The sequence below is a fragment of the Chlorocebus sabaeus genome, chromosome 13, assembly GCF_047675955.1.
Source record: "Chlorocebus sabaeus isolate Y175 chromosome 13, mChlSab1.0.hap1, whole genome shotgun sequence".
NCBI classification, from domain to species: domain Eukaryota; kingdom Metazoa; phylum Chordata; class Mammalia; order Primates; family Cercopithecidae; genus Chlorocebus; species Chlorocebus sabaeus.
The window spans coordinates 68098790-68123312 of NC_132916.1; the positions used below are offsets into that span (position 1 = coordinate 68098790).

The following is a 24523-nucleotide window of genomic DNA, read 5'->3' on the forward strand; positions in this document are numbered from 1 at the left end:
TCACTGAAGAGGGAACCAAAAAGATGGTAAATCACAAACTGCTCAGCAATGCTTCAGAATCAGGAAACACTACTTATCCACCATTCTCCAAAACAGCAAAGACAGAACATACGTATATTGTTAAGTCTTTTCTATCCTTCCCTGTCTATCATTTTATTATTTCCTTGATTCTTTCAGTAGCAACTGTCTCTGGGCTAGAATACTCATATACTATTTTTGGCTTTGACTTTTTGTCCTAGATAGTCTTATTCACTTTTCCCCAAATTTCAAGGAGTAATTTCATTTAGCAAATGTTTACTAAGTACCTACTGGACATAAGATGCTAAGCCAGACTTACCGGGTGGTACTCCACAGAGACAAAACTACAGGTTGGTTGTCCTACAAATAATCCCCAAGAAAATGATATGAACACAATAAGTGCAATGAAATCTGCTTGCAGAAAAGCATAAGAAGCCAGAAATGAATTACGACCAACTGCAAAAAGGAACAAACTAGTCAAAGCACTAAAATTTAATAAGAAGATAATTTTTAAAGTGGATGAAATTGAAGGTGCATGTAACATTATCACAGATTTAAAATCATGCATATTCTTCATAAAACTTTTCAAATGCAGTTAAACACACACACACACACACACACACACACAAAACCAAGCAATTATAAATCCTCTGAAGCATGTAACTGTGATTAGCTGCTACTCTCAGCAATATAAAAATACTTTCACCACAATTACATTCCAGCCTGTAATGTAATTCAAAACAAACAAGTCAGAGACATCGCTCAAATGACAGAACCAACAAATACAGATGCTTTGCATCAAGGAAATGAATCTACTGAAGAAATGCAACTGAGGAGCAGCAGCCCCTCCAGGGCCTGGAGCTGAGCTTCTGGTGGAACGGCGAGGCCCCCTTCTGGGCAGAAGCACACAGTGCGCCCAGTGGGGCTGTGCAAAGCTGCCCTATAGTCAGGGAGGTAGGTGAACTGGGGACTTCGTGCTGTGGATACCCTTTCTAGTGTTGTGTTCAAAGTTTTACATTTTAGATTTTAAATTTGTTTATGGATTTTTAAAGAAATAACCGTTTGTTTCAGATTAAATTGACCAATCTATTTTTCAGTCAGCATTCTCACCACCGACTGGCCCCCATCCCCTTTACCCTGTGTTCCTTTTGCTTTTTGCCGTAACTCTTATTGTCCTCCAATAAACTGTGTTATCTATCATATCTATCTCCCCTCGCTAGAATATAAGCTCCATGAGGGCAGGATAATTTGGTTTTTTGCTCAATAACAATTGTCCCATTTAGTCTTTATCTTTGAAGACTATTCATCTTCAAATAAGACATAAATTAGGTTTTATTATAGCAATACGCTATAATTTAAGTGACAACCCAAGCACTTGTTTTAAAACTATGCATGTTCTCTAAATGCTTTATAAAAGCAAAGTCTTTTTAAGAACCATATAATTATGGTCTCTATATACACAACTTACATACAATTTAGAGAGAAGTCACAGCCCCTCATTGACCTGGGAGAACATCGTAGCTGCAAAAAACGAAGAATCTGACTCTGAAATGGCAGTCCTGGAGAAGGTGTTCTCAGGGTGGCACACTGTATGCAGTTCAGACACACTCCAGGCCCCTGGGTCTGGCCACACATTCTCTAAAAAGTCAGCACTTGCCTGGACTGGGCACTTGTAGCTGGAACGGTACGCACTACTTGCTAATTTCTAAAACCTCAAACTTAATTTTACCCCCATCTCAAAATGGGAATCAGCTTGTGGAAAAGCTAACAATTGTTTACAATTGTCAGACTTCTAAAAAGTGCTAATTTGTTCCCTTAACAGAGCAAATGATGAGAGACACCATTTTCCCACAGATTAAAAACAATATATAAACATATGATTCAACGATGTCAACAGCTTTCAGTGTAGGAATCTTGTCCAAGTCACTTTGGGTCACTTGGTTCTTTCATCAGAACATATTCAAGATTTCTGACATTCCTTTTTCCGAACTTTTGATTTTGGGGCTGTGAAAAGAATAGAAAAGAAAAAGAAAGTGAAGAGGTAAGCTCATAGCAGACTCTCTTTGTATAGATTTAAGGGAAGTACATTATTTACAATAGAAAACTGACCATTTGGATTTTCTTGTTTGTAGAAGGTCTTTAACATTTCCACTGCTTCCTCAGCCCGATATCCAGGGATACACTGATGGAATGAGAAAGCTGAGAATGAACATAGGCCTATGAAAATGTGTGTTGCATCCCACAAAAACAACAATATATATGTGATCATGTAAACAGATTTCATATGCTAATAAACTTTGGGGATATTAGTAACATAGGTAAGGAGGCACACTTCCAAAAGACGTTTGATATACGGCCTCAGTGAGGCTTCACCCCCCATCAGCTGTTACTCATCCATCAACTATTGTAGAAGTTACCAGCTTAGTGATCTCGGGTTCGGCACTTAAACTTTCCATGCCTTATTTATCAGACGTTGGCAATAACAGCATTTACTTCAGTGGGATTTTGTGAGGATTAAGTGAGATAATACCTGTTAAATACCTGGCACATCATAAGTGCTCATTAAGCATTATTTTTACCTGCTCCTATTTACTAGTGGCCCATTAAGCATTTGATGCTATAGAGCTAGGGTTGGCAAATTATACTTGGTGGACCAAATCCGTTACAAAGCTGAGAACTGTGAGCTAAGAATGGTTCTTATATCTTAAAAGTTTTGTTAAAGAAAAAAAAAGACTAAGTGACAGAGACAGAAGTGGCTCAAAAAGGGTGAAATATTTACTAGCTAACCCTTTGCAGAAAAAGCTTATCAACCCTTGCTATAGAGGCTTTTAAAAAATAAAATTCAGCTTGTTCTATCTTTAGCATCTAACTGGGGAAAAGAAATTATAACATGTGAAAGAACAAATAAGAAATTGTGTTATCAGTAAGGAGTGTTACCATATGAAATATTACCTGAAGGCACGAAACTTGAACTTACCTTAGAGATAGAGAATATTTAAAGAGGCTAAGCAGAGCATTTCAGGGAAAGGGCAAGAAGCAGCCTGGGTAGTGTATGAGGAAATCAGCTGATAGACGAGGAGGTGATTATTAAGGAAGCATAAGAAAAGAAAGACAAAAAATGGGATAAAAAGTATGTATGGCTTGGAAAGTTTGTCAGAAGAGTTTGGACTTAAAACCATGCACCCTTCTGAAGGGCGTGAAATGACAAAATGAGCATCTGGAAGGAAGGTGCCAGAAAGCACAGGCACAGGGGACAGGACGACCACCTACTGCAAGATGCTGTTCAGAACGAACCTCCCATTCTCCTGTGTCTTCAGTCTGCCCTTGCCTGGGCCTCCCACACCTGTATAAACCTTTGCCATAACAAATAACCTTCCGTCCACCCTGCCCCATCAAAGGCTGACACCCTGCTCCTGCCTTCACTCCTCAGTGGCCTCATCTTTACTGGCTTGAGCTCCCAGCGCTTCACTGAATCTGCCTGTTGCAGGAAGTCAGGGACCCCAAACGGAGGGACTGGCTGAAGCCATGGCAGAAGAACATAAACTGTGAAGATTTCATGGACACTTAGCACTTCCCCAATCAATACCCTTGTGATTTCCTATGCCTGTCTTTACTTTAATCTCTTAATGCTGTCATCTTCGTGAGGAGGATGTATATCACCTCAGGACCCTGTGATGATTGCATTAACTGCACAAATTGTTTGTAGAGCATGTGTGTTTGAACAATATGAAATCTGGGCAACCTGAAAAAAGAACAGGATGGCAGCAATGTTCAGGGAACAAGAGAGATAACCTTAAACTTTGACTGCCGGTAAGCCGGGCGGAACAGAGTCACATTTCTCTTCTTTCTAAAGCAAACAGGATAAATATCACTGAATTCTTTTTCTCAGCAAGGAACATCCCTAAGAAAGAGAATGCACCCCTGTGGTAGGCCTCTAAAATGGCCGCTTTGAGGGCAGCTGTCTTTTACGGTTGAAGACAAAGGGATGAAATAGCACTCCCAGGCTTATTAGGACGAGGAAATTCCCGACTAGTAAATTTTGTTCAGACCGGTTGTCTGCTTTCAAACCCTGTCTCCTGATAAGATGCCATCAATGACAATGCGTGCCCAAAACTTCATTAGCAATTTTAATTTCACCCTGTCCTGTGGTCCTATGATCTCACCCTGCCTCCATTTGCTCTGTGATATTTTATTACCTTGTGAAACATGTGATCTCTGTGACCTACACCCTATTCGTACACTCCCTCCCCTTTTGAAAATCGCTAATAAAAACTTGCTGGTTTTACAGCTCAGGGAGCATCGTGGAACCTGCCGACGTGATGTCTCCCCCAGACACCCAGCTTTAAAATTTCTCTCTTTTGCACTCTTTTCCTTTATTTCTCAGACCAGCCTACACTTAGGGAAATAGAAAAGAACCCATGTTGAATATCAGGGGTGGGGTTTCCCTCGATATCTGCCCTCTCAGAAATCCCCAGGTCCCTACTGACCAAAACACTGGTCTCCTTTCAGCTTCCCCAACTCTGCAGTCCTGGAGGCAACTGGCCACCGTGCTCCATCTGACCGCTCTTTGCCTCCCTTGGCTTCTCAGCGTTTCACCATCCTAACCACTGCCGGCCAGTCCCGTCACAGATGCCCTCTGCTTCCTGCTGCGTTAAGTGCTGGGGCTCTCCAGGAGTCGCCCTCCACTCGCACACTCAGAGCCCTCTCCTCTCACGTGGGATGAGAGCAGTGGTTCTCAACCATGACTGCTCAGGAGAACCGCCTGGAGCTGTCTGGAAACACAGCACTGTTGGCCCCCTGCCTTCTGATTCAGATGGTCTGGGGCAGGGCTGAGCAGGGTCTGGGGCAGGGCTGAGCAGAGTCAGGCGTAGAAGCCTCCAGGAGATTCTAAAGGGCAGTCAGGAATGAGAACTGCTGAGTTACAGGCCTTGAAGGAAACTGCACCACTCTAACACACCAAGATAATTTATTATTTATATTTTCAAGTATCCATTACAGCGACAAATTTGTGGCATTAATAAAAAGCACACATTAATAATAAAATAATTTTTTTTTTTTGAGACGGAGTCTCACTCTGTCACCCAGGCTGGAGCACAATCTCGGATCATTGCAAGCTTCGCCTACTGGTTTCACGCCATTCTCCTGCCTCAGCCTCCCAAGTAGCTGGGACTACAGACGCCCACCACCATACTCAGCTAATTTTTTTTATTTTTAGTAGAGACAGGGTTTCACCGTGTTAGCCAGGATGGTCTTGATCTCCTGACCTCGTGATCCACCCACCTTCAGAAACCTAAAGTGCTGGGATTACAGGCATGAGACTCTGCACCCAGTCATAAAATAAAAATTTTAAAAAACAAACAGGTATTATAATTAATCACCATCTTCTTTGAAAAGAATAGTTCTATCGGCCTCTACAAACTTTAATGCTGCTTATAATATCATATGAAAGAATCTGTAATTCTGCAGTAAGAAACAGTATCCCACCTCCCAATCAGCTGCTGCCTCCCAAGCCCAGACAAACAAACAAAAAAAGAATACCCAGCATTCAGAGCCTGGGGCACCACTGTTTTCCTTAGAATCTAAAAGCACCTTTAAAAAAACCATAATTTGGCATTAAGCCTGGAGATACGGCTGCAAGCCACAGTCATTGATTTGCAGCTGAGCCAATGTGGCTAGGTATACACACTGCAAATGAACTTGTTTCGGTTCTGCTGCATCGATGACGAAGATGTGTGAGAAAGGACTTGTGTTTGTGCCCTATGTCACTGACACATTGGAGAGAAATATTCCTCCCATGTCTGACATCAAAAGGCTCATCTTTGTTCTGCCCAGAAACTGAAAAATTATTTAGATCATTCTCATAAAGGAAATACAGAGTCAGCAATTCATTTGCAAAGAGTTATGTAAGCCAAATTTGAGCTACTAAGAGAAGTGATTGGAAAAAATCAAATCACTTTCTAAATATCTTTAATGATCAAGCCAATTGTATCCTTCACTCTCCATCGTTGTATTACAATTTCTTTTCTGATGTAATGTTAAACAGTATCTATTCTCAAATGTACAGAAGTTGATAGGAAAGCTAATGTTCAGCTAGAAAACTCAAGAACGTTTTAAAAACTCGTTCTCAGTGAGACTCAGCCAAATTTAGTCCTTCATAGGTCCTTAAAGTATTCTAGGAACACCTGAAGTTTTTGAAGTGAACTACCCATCCATATCCAGCATTTGTTAAAGTTTTTTCTTTTTAAAGCATAATACTTTTACATTAACCTTACATCTTAGAGAGAAAAACAATCAAACCAGTTAATGAAAGCAGGAGTATAGTCACAGTCCAAACTCTGAAATACAAATTGCTATTGCTTATAGTCTGACCCATAAAAACTTTGGGAGAAGTGGCAAGATTAAAGGGAAAAGGGAATTTCTAAGAGACTAAAGACATGGATTCCTAGGTCTGGGGGAAATTTCAACATTACAAAGACAGAGGGAAAAAAACACGAAAATACAGTGATTGCTAGATACTAAAAGTAGGATGTGGCAATCAAGCAAAATGATTAAATTTGTGCAAAAATATTGTGTGTGCTGTAAATAGTCTCTAGCATCACTGACACAGGCCAAGCATCACCAAACTTGGTAGGGCACAGAGCTGGTAACATTCATTGAATAAAAACTCCAACAGCGAGAGTGTCTTCAGGCATACCTAACAGTGTTGGTGAAGAGTGTTCGGAGTCAGCTGGGAAGGGTGGGGACTCTCCTTCAGGAGGGAGTCTGTGAATGAAGACAGGTAGGCACTCATTTAGAAACTCTTCCCTGTCATCTTATAGTGAGGCATAAATGAACTCCACCAGAGGTTCTGAGATCCAAGATGTCTGATTCTATTGTGGTTTCTTCATATACTGGCCACACACTAGTTATTCACAAGCGCATAAAGAGATGAAAATAATTAGCAAGAAAGAAAAAGCATAAGCAGTTTGTATTACCTGAAACGGTCTCCCAGTGTTTGGTAGGTCAGCAGAGGCAATATTTAGAACAGAGCCACAACCACCAAATCGTTCATTCTGACAGCCATATACAACCAGTGGGATTTATAACACAGAATTAAGGTCCTGCATAGAATGTACAGTTCAAGTATGCATCATGACAAAATCAGAGTATGTTTATACTAGCCATCCTGGAGAGGAAAGCTCATGCTACTCTTCAAAACAATGAAGCTTAGGATTAGTCTTATAAACCATACAATCCAGTTACACAGAAGAAAAGGGTTTAAAGTTTGAGAAACTGATATTTAACAACTGCAAACAGAATGAAAACTGAGTATGTGGTTGCTTAATGTTCACAGTTCAGGGCTCTCTCTGCTCTTTCCTAAATCACTTTTTCAGAATCACCAGGGAGTCAGAGCCAGAAAGGATGCAGAAATGTAATCCAGGGATTTTCACCTTTTAAAAATAACAGATTCTTCCCTGTTCTTGCCCCAAATAAAATATAACCTATGCCCTAATATAAAATAGACTAAAACTTAGCTATTTTGTAAGGCAGGATGAGGAGAGAATTCTAAGTTGCCCATAATAACCCTTTTATAGAGACTGTACATTTTATCATACCCAAAAACTTCTGTATTATTTTTGAAGTGTTAAAATTATCTATCCATAAATAGTAAAATAAGTATATAAAAAATAAGCAACTAAAAAACTGAGTTTTTCAATTTTCAAATAATTTTTTAAAAAGATCTTTAGAAGTCCCTGCAGTGTCTCTGAACTATTTAAGTTGCTTAATCCATGCAAGACAATCCAAAGAGCAGTAACTACTCATTTTCCATTTACAATTAGAATATCATAAAGGATTTTTTACTTCGCATTTACTTTTTACTGATAATGTTTGGTACATTGTAATAGGTATTCATGGCAAACAAACCAACAGATAAACAGAAAAAAATTTAAATCACTCACAATCCATTATCCAAAGACAAAACTTAGCTGCATATTCTTTAGCACTTTTCCTTTGCAAACTGTTTTATAATCCACTTCAACTTAATTTATGATTTATCTTTATATAACTACTTAAGATAGTTCTAACATTTTATTTCTCTAAATTATTTGTGTAATCATTCTACGTTTATTGATATGAAAAGAAATAGGTCATTTTACTATTTAAAAAGCTTTCCTTTTTTTGTAAGAGACACTACGTTACGTTTTACAAGGTGTTTCCTAAGTCCGTGTTTTCATATTTAGGCCACTCTCTTGTTCACATGAATGGTACAAGACATTAACTCATGAAGTCAAAGGATACTCATCAGGCGGAGAGCAGCTGCACACATAATGCACGGCTCCACAGTGACATATAACACAGTGTGTTCAAATACTTCAGAGGGACTCTTGCCACTTCGACGACACCAATCGAGGACCTGATCAATGGCCACCATTTCTGCATGTCGAGTAGCCTGAAAAGAGAAAGGGGCTTGCACTGATGTTGTTTGCTTCAAGTGACTACCATTTTACAAATATACAAAAAATAAGTACAAAATATGCACCTATCCTTTCTGCCAATATTTTAACGAATACAGTTTCAAGACACCCTTAGCAGGGCACAATGTATTCCCCAGTTCAAGTACCATAACCTCACTTGCGAAAGATATCTAATCAGAGATGCCAAAGGAATCATGCTGCATTTTTAGTTAAGTACCTAAGTATCTTAGGGGAAACTCTTTCAATTAAAATGCCACGGAGAAGGTAAGTCTAAAAAGCAAAGAAAAAAAGTGTATGGTTTCTGAATATTTCAGGGGAAGCAAAATTTTCAAAAGCTTGTGCTCTAATTTCAAATATATGTTCAAGGCTGCCACTGATCTCACTCCAAGCAAATCTACATTAAGTTTACTGGAATGTCACCTCTTACACTTTTGGGGAATGAGGTTTTATATACTGGAAGACTCTAGAGAAGAAGAGATTTGGTATTGGTTTCAGACACTTCATGGGAAGCAGTACAGGATGGGAGAGATCACAAAGCATGAAGAACTGACTACATTTAAATTTGAATCTTGACAGTGACATTACTAATTATGTGGACTTAGGCAAGTTACTTAACTTCTGTAAGTCTAGATTTCCCATATGTAAAATGGTATACACTGGTATCTATACTTATACACCTTATAAATCTGAATTACATGAAGCATGGTGCCACATAATACTATACATGTACTCTGCTAGCTCTTGTCTCCTTTTCTTTCTCCCTTACTAAAATAGCTTAAAATGAATCATAGATTCTATATGGAATAATTATTTGTAATATTCATGACAATAGCATTTATCAATAATTTACACTGAGTGCTAACTATGTACAAGTCACTGGGCTACATAAATTCTGTGTAGGATAAAAAGTCTCTGTCCTCAACAAGCGTAAAATCTGGTGGGGCTCATTTACCTGTGTGATAGGGCAGGGTATGAAAAGTGCTAGCACAGTGGCCCAAGATGCCACAGAAGCTACAGGCAGATGGGAGCAGAGCTGGCCAAGGGGCTACATGGGTGAATCACAGAATTGATTACCAGAGATGGAAGGTACTTTAGAGAAGAGGTTCCCAAACCTGGCTGCACACCAAAACTAAATGGAGAGTTTTAAAAAAAAAAGGTTTCCCCAACTTAGGTGCTTTCAAAAAATCAGATTTAAATTATGGAATCAAATCTCCCTACAGCTCTCAATAAACAATTGCTGAACTCAATCATCTCAGGCAACTCTCTCTTTTGCTACTAAAGAAAAAGAAACTAAGCCAAGCTGGCATGTGTTAATCACACACAGCTGGGAGAGGAGGTGGTGGTGGCAATGGGGTGGTGGTGGTGGTATCAGATCCAAACGCAGAACTCAGGTCTTCTCACTTGGGGTCAAGAGTCTTTCTACGCTATAGTTATAGAGTAATCTTCTTTATGACGCAGAATAACAAAATAAACCCAGGTTAATTTCAGCATATAGAAGAAACCCAGGTCACTGGATGGGGTTAGATGGATATTGTTAGGACATTCAAAGTTCTCATCTTAAAGATATCGTACACAAAATGCAAACTGGAAAATATGACCATGATTTAAAATGCAGAATTCTACTCCTAAATAAGTATCTATACATTAATTAATTGCTGTATTATGTTTATTACTTATATGTTTTAATATCCTCTTAATAACTGCTTTGTGAGTCAACATGAATGTAATTAAAACATTTTTAAAAATTCTTCAAAACATTTTTTCAAAAAAAAATTTTGTATGTTTTACAGTATTTTAAATTGATATTTAAAATTATGTCATTTTTCAACAAACATCAACTAATTGCAGAGGTATGTGTACATGCTTCTGTTTTTTCTAACTAAAATGGTAATGGCTAATTTAAAAATGTTAATTCTACATGGGAATGACTATCCTGACAGTTAAATAATACTGCTCAGTGTTATGATAATGGTAATTATTTTAACATTGTTTGAAATTATTATACATGTGAGTTAAAATTAAAAGACTGTATATATGTGTATATTGTTATATGATTTATATGAAAGAAAACTGTCTGGAAGAATATGGCAAAATTTTAATAGTCCTGCATAGAGAAATGAGAATAGAACTGCTTCTACTTTCTGTATTTGAAATTTTAAAAAGGTATTTCAAAATGAGCATTTAAACAACAAAGAAGGTCCTGACAGTGGCTGAACTCCCCCAGCAGATGTTTGATGCCAAGAACATGATGGCTGCCTATGGCCCCCAATATGGCCTCTACCTAACGGAGGCTGCCATTTTCAGGGGCTGCATGTCCATGAGGGAGGTAGAGGAGCAAATGCTTAATATCCAAACCAAGCTGCTTAATAACAGCAGCTACTTTGCTGACTGAATCCCCTACAATGGGAAAAGAGCTTTCTGGGACATCCCATCCCCAGGGCTAAAAATGTCCACCACCTTTGTCAGAAACAACATGGCCATCCAGGAGTTGCTCAGGCACATCTCAGAGCAGTTCACAGCCATGTTCAGGTGCAAGGCCTTCCTGCACTGGTACACAGGCGAGGGCAGGAATGAGATGGAATTCTCTGAGGCCGAGAGCAACATGAATGACCTGGTATCCGAGTACCAATAGTCCCAGGATGCCACTGCTGAGGAGGAGGGAGAGTTTGAGGAGTGGACTGAGGAAAAGGGGGCCTAGAGCCTTCTGTTACTGGGTTAAGGGTGGGGGCGGTATGAATTCTTCATTTATGCACAATGTGTTCTGTGATAGCCATGTCCGTGTGGCCACTTGCTGTTCTCACTCCATGTTTACCTCTATCAAAGCATTTCCATAGTAAATAAATAAATAAAAATAAAAAGTATGACTTGCATATATTCATGCTTCTCACTTATCACAGGGTACATTTAAAACTGATTGATTAAAAAGCTGTCTTTTTCAAGAATTCAAAGGAAAAAGAATTTTGTGAAATACTATATTTTTATTTAAGTGCCTTTTTTCTTTCTAATTCTACACTTCAATCTACTATTTTTCATAAGCAAATTGATAAAAAAGTTTTTTGGGGGGCTGACATATTAACTACAGATTTTCTATGCAGTGAACATGGTTATATGTAAATCCGAATGTCCAACTACTTTGTCGGAACAGTTCCTATTGATTGGAACTGCTGGAGCGAAGTATACGCAAAATCTACATTTTAAGTAAATTTCCTATAATCAGTGTAAGCTTTCCCAGTGTTTGAATGTTTCCCATTTCCTAAAACTGTTCAAACATTAGATATCACTATTTTAAATCACAGATAATGTAATGTTGCAAAGAAATTGCTTTTTTCTTCTGTTAAGTTAAGCTAGATCAGCTTTGTATAGCCTTATTGGTTACTTGTTATTTCATTTTCATCTGTTCCTTTTATTTTCACTTCCCTTGTAATATTAGTCTCTTTGTTACTGATTTCTAAGAGCTCATTTCTGATTAAGGATGTGAGCATTTTGTCAAGCACTGCAAATGAAATACCATGTTTATTCCTGTTTGTTTTACTGTGGTGTTTTATTTTTTTGGTTGTACACAAGTTATATATTAAAATATAATCCTGTTGTTTTATGGTCAAAAATAAATAATAAAAGATTTGCGAATCTGGATTCCTATCTTACATGTGTTTTGCTAAATATCAGTTTTCTTTTCAACAGATGTGACTGACAGATGAACTTTAAAGTTCTCATAGCACTGGTATCAACACCAGCTTATTCTCTGGCTCCCAAAATCACACGACAAGACAAAAGTCTGTGTGAATGGCATTACAGGTATAAGTGATCTTTGAGTCCACCTAGGAATTTTTGTAATCACAAAATTTAGTAGTTTACTTATACTTCCCAAGTATACTTACCATGACACATTGTTGTGATACCACGTTTAAGAAGCACTGCCTTGAACCATGAACTTCCCAACCTAACTGTAATAAAAGTCATACAAGCTATTAAAATGTACATACTACATGTAGCTACAGAGGCAGCTGGTGTGGAAGACCCTAGTTTGTTGAATTATCTGATACAGAAATAGCTTCCTTTATATAATCTTCATACCTCCCTCCAAAGCTGTAATTTGTGGATACTTTTTTAATGTACTAAGATGAAAATATTATTTAAAGGTACTAAAAAAGGAGTGCAATATGAGTTAAATTGACCTATTTTGTAAAATGAAAATTTCATATATTAGATTGGCTTAAAGTAGAGACAGACTTGTTTCTTCCATGATGATATTCTGATGAAATAAAATCCCCTCTTGGGTTTCACTCAAGCATTAGAGTAAAACTCTATGAAACAGAAAATTATTCACTAAGATTTTATGGCTTCATTAAATTGTTCTGAAATTTTCCACAATAAAAAAAATCAACATGTATCACTTTCAAAATCAGGAAGAAAATGATACTGAAAAAGAGAGACGTTAAGAAAAGCTACCCACCACTGGCAGTTATGGGACTATATTCAGTCTCATCTTCACACCAACTGTGGTCAGTTCTCTCCAGTCCACCCATCACTACTGTATGTTTGCAATTATACTGCTCAACTCACATACATTTTTGGTTTGGTTAACTTCATTTCTCCCCTTCCCTACAACTTCATTGTTGTAGACCATAAGGCAACCAACAGGAACTTCAGTATTTTCGAGGGCTTCTTTGGCCTGAAACACAAAGTGGAAATTGTAAGATGTAATACTTCATACTTGAAAAGAGTATAGGAAAGAAAGAGATGCAGCATGAACAGGATACATATGTACAAAGACTAAAACAAAGAAGTGTAGCTTTCCCTTTTCTGGAATATAGTTCCATTACGGTATTTAGTGCCGGTGTTCTGTGTTGTGTCCATGTTAAGGGAGACTCAAAAAAAAATCCCCTTCATAGGTCCAGAGCCCCTGATTTCTTCTCACTGGAAATAGATGCGATCAAAGGAGACTGTGACTGACTTAAAGTGCCAGGGTCTATGTGTCTTTTCAGAGATAGAATACGTATTTGCAAAAAGGTAGGGAATAAATAATATTTATAAATCCTTTATTACAATTCTTTCCTCATTGAAATTCCTTTGCTTCTCTTAAAAAGTATAGAAATTATCCTCTAGAGTCCCAATAGCTAAAGGTAACCAGACTGGATGTTGCCCTGTCCCACAATTTCTACTCTATGTGAGACAATAAGAGTTTAGAAGTACTCTATGTAAAATGGCACAATCATTATGAGAAACATTTCGAAAATTTATTTAAAAAGTAAACACACACACAGTCTATAACAAAATTCCACTCCTGGGTATTTAAAGAAGGGAATATGTGTCCACAAAAAATAAAAATTAAAATTAAAAAAAAATAAAAAGCTTAAAAAAGAACCAAAATCTTAAAAAGAATGTTAATAGCCAAAACCTGAAACTGCACAGGTGGCCATCAACAAGAAAATGGATAAACAAACTGTGTCCTATTCATATAATGGAATACTAGTCGGCAATAAAAAGGAACTACTGATACTGTGACAACATGGATGAGCCTCATAGACATGCTAAGTAAAGGAAGTCACACACAAAAGCACACATACTATATGATTCCTTTTGCACAAAGTACTACAACAGATTAAACTACAATGACAGAAACTGGAACAGTGGTTGCTTCATGGAGGAGGATGTGCAGATTGATTGGGGAGGTACACAAAAAAATTTTCTGAGGTGGTGAAAACTTTCTGGATCTTGATAAAGACATGGATTACAGAGCTGTTTGCATTATTCAAAATGGATTGAAGGATACATTTACAACCTGTGCATCTCACTGTATATAAAGTATACCTCAACTGAAAAAAATCAATGAGAAAAACAAGTTTAGGAACACTTCCATGACTACCATCCCAGGAATGGCAAACCAATTATTATATTCTCAAAGTTTCCTTTATCACAGGCCATTCATTCATTTTTCTTCTTGCCCTATGATAGCAGCTCTGGGCCCTAGGAAAATTAACTCTACCTTCAGGCGGAGAGCTTAAGCAGGCAGGTTACGCCTTGGTATAACCTGATACTGCCTCTGAGAATCAGAATAAGGGAAGAGTACAACCCTTGGACTAGTGTACATTCATTTCCAACTCAATGCAGTCAAAAGAATATAACTGCTGTACAGCTGTTTCCGGAAAGGCAAGGTATTCCTTACTGTGGCAGCCCTGAAGACACTTTGGAAGATTTGAATCTCACTTAAGTGCAGGTACTTATACACATTATAGGGCATACAAAGCGCAAAGTTGAAGGCATTGTTAAAACAGTGGCTTCTGTCTCCTGCACTAGTCTCTTACTTCCAGTTCTACTTTATTTAATTAGTGACAACTTCCTATCATAAGGCATACAGGATTTCCTCAGTTACTCCAACCACGCTCAAAGGACACTTATTCTTCGTTTGGCCATTACAGGAGAAAGAAGCCCACAGCAGGAGCAAACTGGACCTCTCTTTTCTCCACCTGGTTGGTGGGTCAGAGATGGGGCACGGAGAGATGTGAGGAGACAGTATCTGATGCAATAAGACTGCATTCAGAACTGTTTTATGAACTATCCACAGGCTGGTTGGGTCCCAGTTCTGTGATAGTGGTTAAAGCACGTCCAGTTTATGCAAGTTCAAAAGGCTTGAAGAGTCCCAAGGTTTGGTTAATATAGACAAATGCACCATAGGCTACTACAGAGAAGAAAGTCAGAAAGAAGATGGACAGTTAAGGAGGATGGAGACGCTAACTACCAGTGTAGCTACGGCAATTATTATACTGATAATTTTATTTAAGGTAAGTGTAGAATTACACAGAGATCCAGGTACACAGAAGAGACAACTCATTTATTAATGCAAAAAATATTTGTCGAGGATCTTGAGACAGAGAGATTATCCCAAATTATCCAGGTGGGCCCCAAATGTAATCACAAATGTCCTCCTAAGAGAGATGTCTGACACAGAAGGCAAGAGGCGAAGTGATAATGGAAGGAGAGAGAGAGAGATTTGAAAATGCTGCACTATTGGCTTTGAAGATGGAGGAATGGGTCATAAATGTCACTTCAGTACCTGGAAAAGGCAAGATTCCAGAAGTTATTCAGTCCTGCCAAAACCTTGATTGGGGCTCACTAAAATTTCAGACTTCTGGCCTCCAGAACTATAAGAGAATAAACTTGTGTTGTTTTTAGCCACCATGTTTGTGATAACTTGTTATAGCAGCCATAGGAAACTAATACATGCAGCAAAGAGGAAGAATAACATGCTAAAAATGGGAACAAAAAGTACTTACAAACCACATCTCTGGCAAAACTCTAGTATTTAGACTATATAAAGGACTCTTAAAACTCAACAGTAAAATAATAATCCCATTAGAAAAAGACTGTTTTCATCCATTTGTGCTGCAATAAAGGAATACCTGAAGCTGGGTAATTTATAAAGTAAAGAAGTTGATTTGGCTCACAGTTCTCCAGACTGTACAAGAAGCATGGTATCAGCATCTGCTTCCAGTGAGGGCCTCAGGAAGCTTCCACTCGTGGCAGAAGGCAATGGGAGCAGGCATCACACAGTAAGAGAAGAAAGCAAGGAGGGGATGGTATATTCTCATAATAATAATATAGTGAGAACTTGCTACTATAAAAATGATTTATGAGGCATCCTCCCCATGATCCAAACTTCCCACCAGGCCCTGCTACTAATACCAGGGATTCAATTTCAACGTGAAATTTGGAGGCAACAAATATCCAAACTATATGAGAAGGCAAAAGACAGACATTTCACCAAAGAAGACAATACAGATAGCAAACAAGTACACCAAAAGATGTTTTTACATCATTAGCCAGTAGAGAAATGCGAACTAAAACCACAATGAGATATCACTACATACCCATCAGTATGACTAAAGTGAAACGTAAAATCAACACCAAATGCTGGCAAGGCTGTGGAGAAATGATATTACTCATATACTGCTGGTCGGAATATAAAATGGTACAGCTACACTGGAAGATAGTTTGGCAGTTTCTTAAAAAGCTAAACATGCATTTAACATATGACCCAACAATTCCACTCTTGGGCATTTACCCCAGAGAAATGAAAACCTATGTTCACACAATATATGTCTGTGTGCACAAATGTTCATAACAGCTTTATTCATAATAGCCAAAAACCGGAAACAACTCAAATGCCCTTCAGTGGGTGAACTGCTAAACAAACTATGCTACACCTGTACCATGGGACGCAATGCAGCAATAACAAGGAACGGACTATCGATAATCTCAACAACTTGGATGGATCTCATGGGAATCATGCTGAATGGAGAAAGCCAAGCCAAATGGTTACAGATTCATGTGGACAACATTTTTGAATTATAAAATTATAGAGATAGAGAACAGATTAGAAACTGCAGCTATAAAGAGGTGGCACAGGGAGCCATGTGGTAGTGAAACAGTTCCAGTGATGGTTATACAGAGCTAAACATGACAAAATTGCATAGGCACACACGCACACACACACGTACAAATAAAACTGATGACATCTTAATAAGCTCTGCAGTTTTCCCAATGCATTTTTCCTGGTTTTGATACTGAACTATAGCTACGCAAGATGTTACCATTGAAGGACACTAGATACTTGGGCCCTCCCATTATATTATTATTGCAATTTCTCGTGAACTTATAATTATTTCAAAATGAAAGTAAAAAAATAAGTACAGGTAAACAAAAAGGATTTTGCAATGGAGATTAAGAAGAGATGCTTAGTGAGTTTAGAGAAATATTTGGTGTTACGGATGACCCCAGAAAAAAACTAGGCCAAGAAGGAAGGTGGTCAAGTGTGTCTAATTCAGCAAAGCAATGGCAGTTTAGGGGGAATGGTGGAGATGAAAACCAGTAGCTTGAACAGTGACTTTTCTAAGAGGTTAAATTTTTAACTCCAGCTATACTTTCCCTAACAAACCTCTTAAGAGGTAATGTTTTGTCCACATCTCAAGTATTCTGGTTCTGAGAGCTTGAAAATAAGAGCTTACAATTTATTGAAAGCTTACTTTGATCCAGGACTAATTTAAGCATTTTGTAAGTATTAATTCATTTCATTTACAAGCCTATAATGATCTTCCCCATTTTACAGATGAGTAAACTGAGGCATAGGGAGATTTATATATATGTGTGTGTGTGACACACACACACACACATATATATAACACTAGTGCATGTGAGAGAGCTGGGACTAGGGCACAGACAACCTGGCTCCACTTATTCATTTGTTCAACGAACATTTGTGGAGCACCTACCAAGGGCCAGATTCCAGGGCTCTCTGCCACCGTTCTGCCTCTAACTTCTACTTTAGTAACCACAGACACTTCATTGATCCGCTGCTTTATCAGAGTTTGAGTTTAGAGTCAATCAAGGGACCAAATGAGAGAGAACAGTTGGCAAGAGAGTGAGACATGGAAATTTTAAGGATAAAAAAATGGCAAGAGGAGTTCAAGGCTGTAGTGAGCTAAGATCATGCCACTACACTCCAGCCTGGGTAACACAGCGAGACTCCATCTCTAAAAAAAGTAAAAAAATAGGCTGAGCACAGTGGCTCATGCCACTAATGCCAGCACTTTAGGAGGCCGAGGCAAGCGGATCATCTGAGGTCAGGAGTTTGAGACCAGCCTGGCCAACACTGTGAAACCCCATCTCTACTAAAAATACAAAAATTAGCTGGGCATGGGGGTGGGTGCCTATAATCCCAGCTACTCGGGAGGCTTAGGCATGAGAAGCACTTGAACCCAGGAGGCGGAGGTTGCAGTAAGCCGAGAGTGTGCCATTCATTGCATTACAGCCTGGGTGACAAAGTGAGACTCTGTCTTTAAAAAAAAAAAAAAAAAAAAAAAAAAAAAAAAAAAAAACCAAAAAAAACTGCAGGAGAATAAACAAACGGAGGCCATGTGATGAGGATTTTCTGTAAAAATATCTCCTGAAGAGCTCTACATTGGCTATGTGGGCCACTTCAAACCTGCAGAAGAGAATGCAGGGCCGAGTGGAAAGGATATGGGTGGGATGAGAGTGAGATTCCCTGTTACCTACAAGTTCTTTCTTGTTCACCTGGAGATAGCACCTGTGCCACCACGTTACTGGGCTTGTGCCTTCCATTCCTTCCTTTGCATTTTTCTCTTTTTCCTTCTAGCAAATTTATTTCATTTTACTCCTCTCAATACTGTCTTCATGTTTATTTTAAGTAACACATTTTTTTTCCTGAAATTCTTTCCATTGCTGTACAAAACAGAGAGCAAATACGAGCGATTGGAATATTTTAAAAGGATAAATAACGTCATTGATGAGGAATGGCCGAGCCTGCCATGCTGAGGATGAGGGGGTAAGCAACTAGAATGCTAGGCAAGGGAGGGGGCAGTGAGAATAACATAAAGCCCCATGAAAGTGAGCTGAGGGGAACTCCTTGTCAACAATTAACACATAGATTTGCTTCACTAACAAGTTCACAATAGATTTAATTAAGCTGGAAATCAATTTCACACCGTACCCATATCATACTTTCAAACACTCCCACCAATTCTACTGTCGAGTCTGATCACTTCTTCACAAATGCAAAAAAGCTCAGACAAAATGGGTCTGAAATTTGTGCAGGTAGCCTTTTTCAGAGGGAAAGAACAAGGTCAGATAATATTTAAAAATTGCGACTACGCCTTGCGTAAAGTAACAAAAGATCAACCTTCAAAATTAAAGAATAAAATCTCTGTTCTTCCCAGCCCAAACACTGGTCTCTATTTTGTCTTTGAATGTAATCTCTTTTTTTTCTTTAGTCAGGGCCTGCCCAGTTACACATAATGAAAGCACCTAGATGGAAGAGACTTCATAATTTATTATTTTCACCAAAGACATTACTACTATAAACTGCTTTCCAGTGATGTCATGATAAAAGGGGGAGAAATGGAGACAGACTTTGTTTGCACAGACTCTGATGAGTCCTCAAAGAAATATTTCCTATAAAGACAAAAAATTAGGGGAAACAAACAAGTTAGCCAGAACAACTCTCAGGTAGAACATCATCATGTCCAAAAGGTTAAACTACATAACTGTTTCTGCTAATTACTCTCTTCTGAGTGATTACGCTCTGAGTAAATAGCAGAAACAGTTATATAGTTTAACTTCAGGGGTTTACAAAGTGATGATGTTTTCACTCCATCAACTTTAAATTCTTCAATATGGCACTGAAGGTCTCCCAACTACCACCCATCCTCTCATTGGCCAGCCAAACCAACCTAACTTTTCATTATTCATTTAGGTTATTAACCTTTTCAGAGCCGAAATCCCCTTTTAGACTCTGATGAAAGTTATGGACTGTCCCACTTGAAAAAGGCACATGTGCATAACATTTTATATATAGTTTCAGGGTTCACAGATCCCCCTAAACCTAAGCCCGAGGTTAGGGAGCCCTGTTCTAGACAGATAGCTAGATCTCCTTCTAACCCAAAACAAAGTTCTTGATTTCTTTGTACATGACAGTATCTTTGCTTGGATCAACCTTTCCTTTCAGCCAGCCCACATCCTTTTGGTGCCTTAAAATTTACAAGGAATTCTACCATATATCTCAACTGACATGCTGTAGGACCTTGCCAGCTGTTATGTGACAGCACTTTATATCTGTCTCTTGTGGTCATTGGATATGTTCCTTACCAACCTTTTCATCTGTGCATGGCTTAATTTCATCAATTAAACAGTATGTTCCTGGAAGGCAAGCACTAGATCCAGGCACTGTGAAGCTTCTCTTGCTCACCTCTGCAGCCTGTGCACCCAGCATGAGGTCTAACACATAGCAAAAACTTAATCATACCACATTTGTTGAAATGGTAATCATACCACATTTGTTGAAATGGTATCTGCGGTGTTTGTTTTCTTTTTGAATTTCCCTCAGAGCCTAGCATAATGTTATATTAATACCAACTGCCCCAAAAATGCATACCACAAAAAAATACAATTGACTTTTTTTCTAGAAAACTTGCAACATTTTTTTCTATACATATATATATAGTCAATCTTTCTTTTTTCCTAATTGTAAAGTAAGATATGTTCAAGGTGAACTTAGGGATTACAAAAAACCTCATATATAAAAAAAAAAAAAAAAAAAAAAAATACACTAGGAATCCCAATACCCGAAAATATAATCCCTGTTATTCTGAGGCAACGGAGGTTTTTTCTGTTTTTTTCCCTAGGTCCTGCATACACATATTGATAGTTTTTAAAAAGTCAAATAGATTTACACTATATATACAGTTCAGCAGTCTGCCTTTTTCATTTAGAAATGTACTGTTAACCTTTCCCTACATTGGGTAATACTTTTTCATCACATGATTTTGTAAAGGTTGTACAGTATTTCTCCTTATGAACATATTTGATTCAACTAACTAGTTTCCTATTATTTGACATTTAAGTGATTCAAATTCTTCACTATTATAAATAAGAACATCTCCATATAAATATTTCTATGGCTTCCTTGTGAATTATTCCTAGAAACAGCTGTAAAATACAAAGAGCTCCTACAGTGCGATTTTTTAAATCAAACTATTAGTAAAATTGGGCAAAGTATATGCCTCAACAATTCACACACAAAAAAATCTAAATGTCCAATTAAATTACACAGTAGATATACAGTATTCAGGGTAAGGAAACTGAAAAGGAAGAAAGAGAGCAGAGGATATGTTGGCAAGCAGTGAGCTACCTAACACTAAGAGGCAGGCTAGGCCAGTATTTGACAGCAGACGACAGGGCTCAAGTCACAGCCCCATCCTTACCAGCTCTCTAACTTTGGGAAAGTTACTGAACTTTCTCAGTTTCAATATCCCCATCTGAAAATGAGGACCACAATAATACTCACCTGATAGGGCTGCTGTGGGGCCTATGACATGGCCCACATGAAAACACTGTGCATAGCATAGTATCTGGAACACACCAAGAGTGCAACACTATTACTTAGTCATACTTTTTTTTTCCAAGCCTATCTTTAGAATGCTATGCTGAACATGCTATGATGATTAAAACAATAACCTATGATGATGCTATGCTTAGCTCTCAGAAAGAAACCTAACAAGTAGTAAAGTTGATAACTTTATATGCTATCCAACAAATCCTTTTGTAGTTATGGAAATATCCTTTGATCTGCACTGTCCAATATGGTAGCCAGTGGTCATATGTGGCTTCTGACTACTTGAAATGTGGCTAACACAACTGAGGAGCTGGATTTTATTTTATTTCGCTTTAATTAATTTAAAGTTAAATAGCTACGCATGGTTAGTGACTACGATATTGGGCATCATGGTTCTAGAAGGCAATACAGGAGTATCTATATAATTTCAATGCACATACATCCTTTGTCCCATTTTTGATAGTCACTCCATAGCAACAGAAATACCATGAGGTAGGGAGGAGTGATTAATATATTAAGAATACCAAAAAAATGTGCTGATAATCAAAAAGAGAACATGTAAATCCATTTATGCAAAAGTACATATGGCTGTTTACATATGGACAGAGAGATATGGAAGGATGCTCCCAAAACACTAATAGTATTATCTATAATGATAGGATTGTCAGGTAATTTTTACATAATTTGTTAACCCTTTTTTATAGTTTGAATTTTTTATGACCATGAATAATATTTACATAATCAGAAAAAGAAAACATTAAAATATTTTCACTTTGGGAAAAAAAAAGGGGGGGGCATTAATGGACCAAAGGATAAGCCCACTTTTAAGGCCTTTTATATCTACCTAGCCAAATTGTCCTAATAAAAGGGTGTTCTAAATTCAGTTCCTCCCAACCAACAAACACCTCAAACATGCACATCCTTATTATCGCCAAGCATTAAAATTGCTTTCACGTTTGCCAATTTAACAGGTGAAAAATTGTGTATCATTTTAATTTGAATTTCATTAATAGTGAAATTGTGTATTCATTCATTTGCTGGCTACTTGTCACTTCTTTTAGAAATATCATGTTCAGGTGAGGTGTGGTGACTCACACCTGTAATCCCAGCACTTTGGGAGGCTGAAGTGGGATGATTGCCTGGGCCCAGGAGTTCAAGACCAGCTTGGGCAACACAGAGACCCTGTCTAAACAAAAAAAACACTTTTAAAAATAAAAGGAAATTTTAAAAAGAAATATATTCATATCCTTTGACCTTTTCAGTATTAGGGTATACATATTTCCTCTTACTTCGGAAAGTACTTAGATTTTATATAAATTCTATGTTACGGTTATTAAACCTGTCCTTTTATATATGTCGCAAATATTTTCCTTCTTTGCGATTTCCTTTACTTTGTATCTTTTTTTTCTTTTTTGAGACAGGGTCTGGTTCTGTCTCCCAGGCTGGAGTACAGTGGCACAGTCATGGCTCACTAGAGCCTCAATCTCCAAGGCTGAAGCAATCCTCCTGCCTCAGCCTCCTGAGTAGCTGGGACTGCAGGCACATGCCACCATGCCCTACTAATTTTTAAATTTTTGTTTAGTAGTGACAGGGTCTCGCTATGTTGCCCAGGCTGTTCTTCAACTTTTGAGATCAAGAGATCCTCTTGCTTCTGCCTTCCGAAGTGTTGGGATTATAGGCATAAGCCACTGCATCTGGCCATGATACTTTGTATCTTATCTTTTTAAACATGTAGATGTTTTCAAAGAATTTCTAGACCTCTCTGGCTTTGAAATTTTTGTCTCTTAATTGTATTATAAACACCTAGGGATGTGATTCCATAGTTTACCTTCTCCTACACAAGATTAAGGAGGCAGCTGCTTCTTGGGTTTTGGCACATACATGTTTCTTCAAGGTCTTAAAGGAAAAAAAGTACTTGTTAGGAGGGCTACATGTCACTAGGCAATAGGAACTTTTCAGCTCCGTTATAATCCTATAAGATCACCGCTGTATATGTGGTCCTATAGATTATAAAGGAGCCGAAAAGTGCTAGCGAGCTTCTTAACTGGGATAACAGTTTGTTTGTAAACGTATGTAAATGTATTTACTTGTGCTAGCCCAAGGTCAACCTAAAAGGTAGCAAAAATGTTTAGCCCAGAAGTCTACATAGAGACTAGTGTAGTCTACCTCCATACCACCCTGAACGTCCCCTAGTCTCAGACGCTGAGCAGGGTCAGGTCTGGTTAGTACTTGGATGGGACAATAGGGCTAAGGTGAGCAGATTTAATGCTCCAGGACCTTTACCGACAGGTCATTATGTGGCACGTGGCTGTATGTACAGTTATTAAAATGTAAATACACATATTTGCAAACAAACTATTTTCCCAGTTAAGAAGCTCGCTAGCACACACCATTCTGTTGAAAGCCCCCTTTACTCCGCAGACCCGAAGGGAGTGAGGGAAGGAAGTAAAAGGGCAGAGGAAAGAATGAATGAATGCGAGACACCGATTCTACAGGGACTTGTTTCCATACTGCTCTCTACCAGAAACGTTCTCAGTTTCCTTCCTTCCGCTGGACATGGTCCAGGGGCCAAAACCTCAAATAATGTGACTTTGTAGATTGGAGAGTGTGACCACAGAAAGGAAAGGGAGGCAGCACGTGCCAGCCAGCGACAGAATACTAAGTCTGCAGCATACTCCACCCCAATGAAACAAATAATTTCTGTATTTCCTCCCTTTCCTTCGCCCAGAGTCACTGTGAGAATGGGTTACAGAAAGTTTCGAGGCAGTAAAGCCAGTAGTTCACCCAGAACATCTGACTGCCATAAAAATTATGGTGACGAGAAAGAACGTTTGCTCAAATGCCGGGGTTGGGGTGAGGGCTGGAGAAAGGTCCCACCCCGCAGCATTCACCTCCCGGGCTCCTCACCATGTGCATTGCCTCCTCCATCCACTTTTCGGTCTCCTCTGCCGACACCGAGCACGCGCCGCCTGCGGCCGACTTGGGCGCCGCCTTCGCCTCCATACCCGGCCACCACTCAGCGCCAAAGGCCGCCGCGGAGGAGAAACGCGGGCAGCGGAACGCGGCGGGCCCGGGCCCCCGTTTCCGGGGGAGTCGAATGGAAAGGCACTCGGGAGCGATTTCTGAACGGACCTGGGCGTGT

The 24523-nt window shown here is 38.7% G+C and overlaps 1 protein-coding gene across 6 annotated transcripts; it reads right to left on the minus strand.

Moving 5' to 3' along the window:
- Nucleotides 1-495: 495 nt before the first annotated feature.
- Nucleotides 496-24452, minus strand: ADAT2 (adenosine deaminase tRNA specific 2). 6 transcript variants are annotated; one of them, XM_038000782.2, is made up of 8 exons: nt 24289-24391; nt 23210-23277; nt 21334-21397; nt 13042-13146; nt 8299-8449; nt 6993-7099; nt 2128-2200; nt 496-2022 (listed from the first exon to the last, which is right to left on the minus strand). In XM_038000782.2, exons 4-8 carry the CDS (start codon nt 13099-13101, stop codon nt 1979-1981), a joined length of 435 nt encoding a protein of 144 aa, XP_037856710.1. In that variant the 5' UTR covers nt 13102-13146; nt 21334-21397; nt 23210-23277; nt 24289-24391; the 3' UTR covers nt 496-1978. The 6 variants fall into 6 exon arrangements, 5 of the variants coding, with proteins under 5 accessions (XP_037856710.1, XP_037856711.1, XP_037856714.1 ...); XM_038000783.2 differs by lacking the exon at nt 21334-21397; XR_005241252.2 differs by lacking the exons at nt 21334-21397; nt 23210-23277 and adding an exon at nt 6713-6780 and having other exon boundaries at nt 2001-2022; nt 24289-24449.
- Nucleotides 24453-24523: the final 71 nt, after the last annotated feature.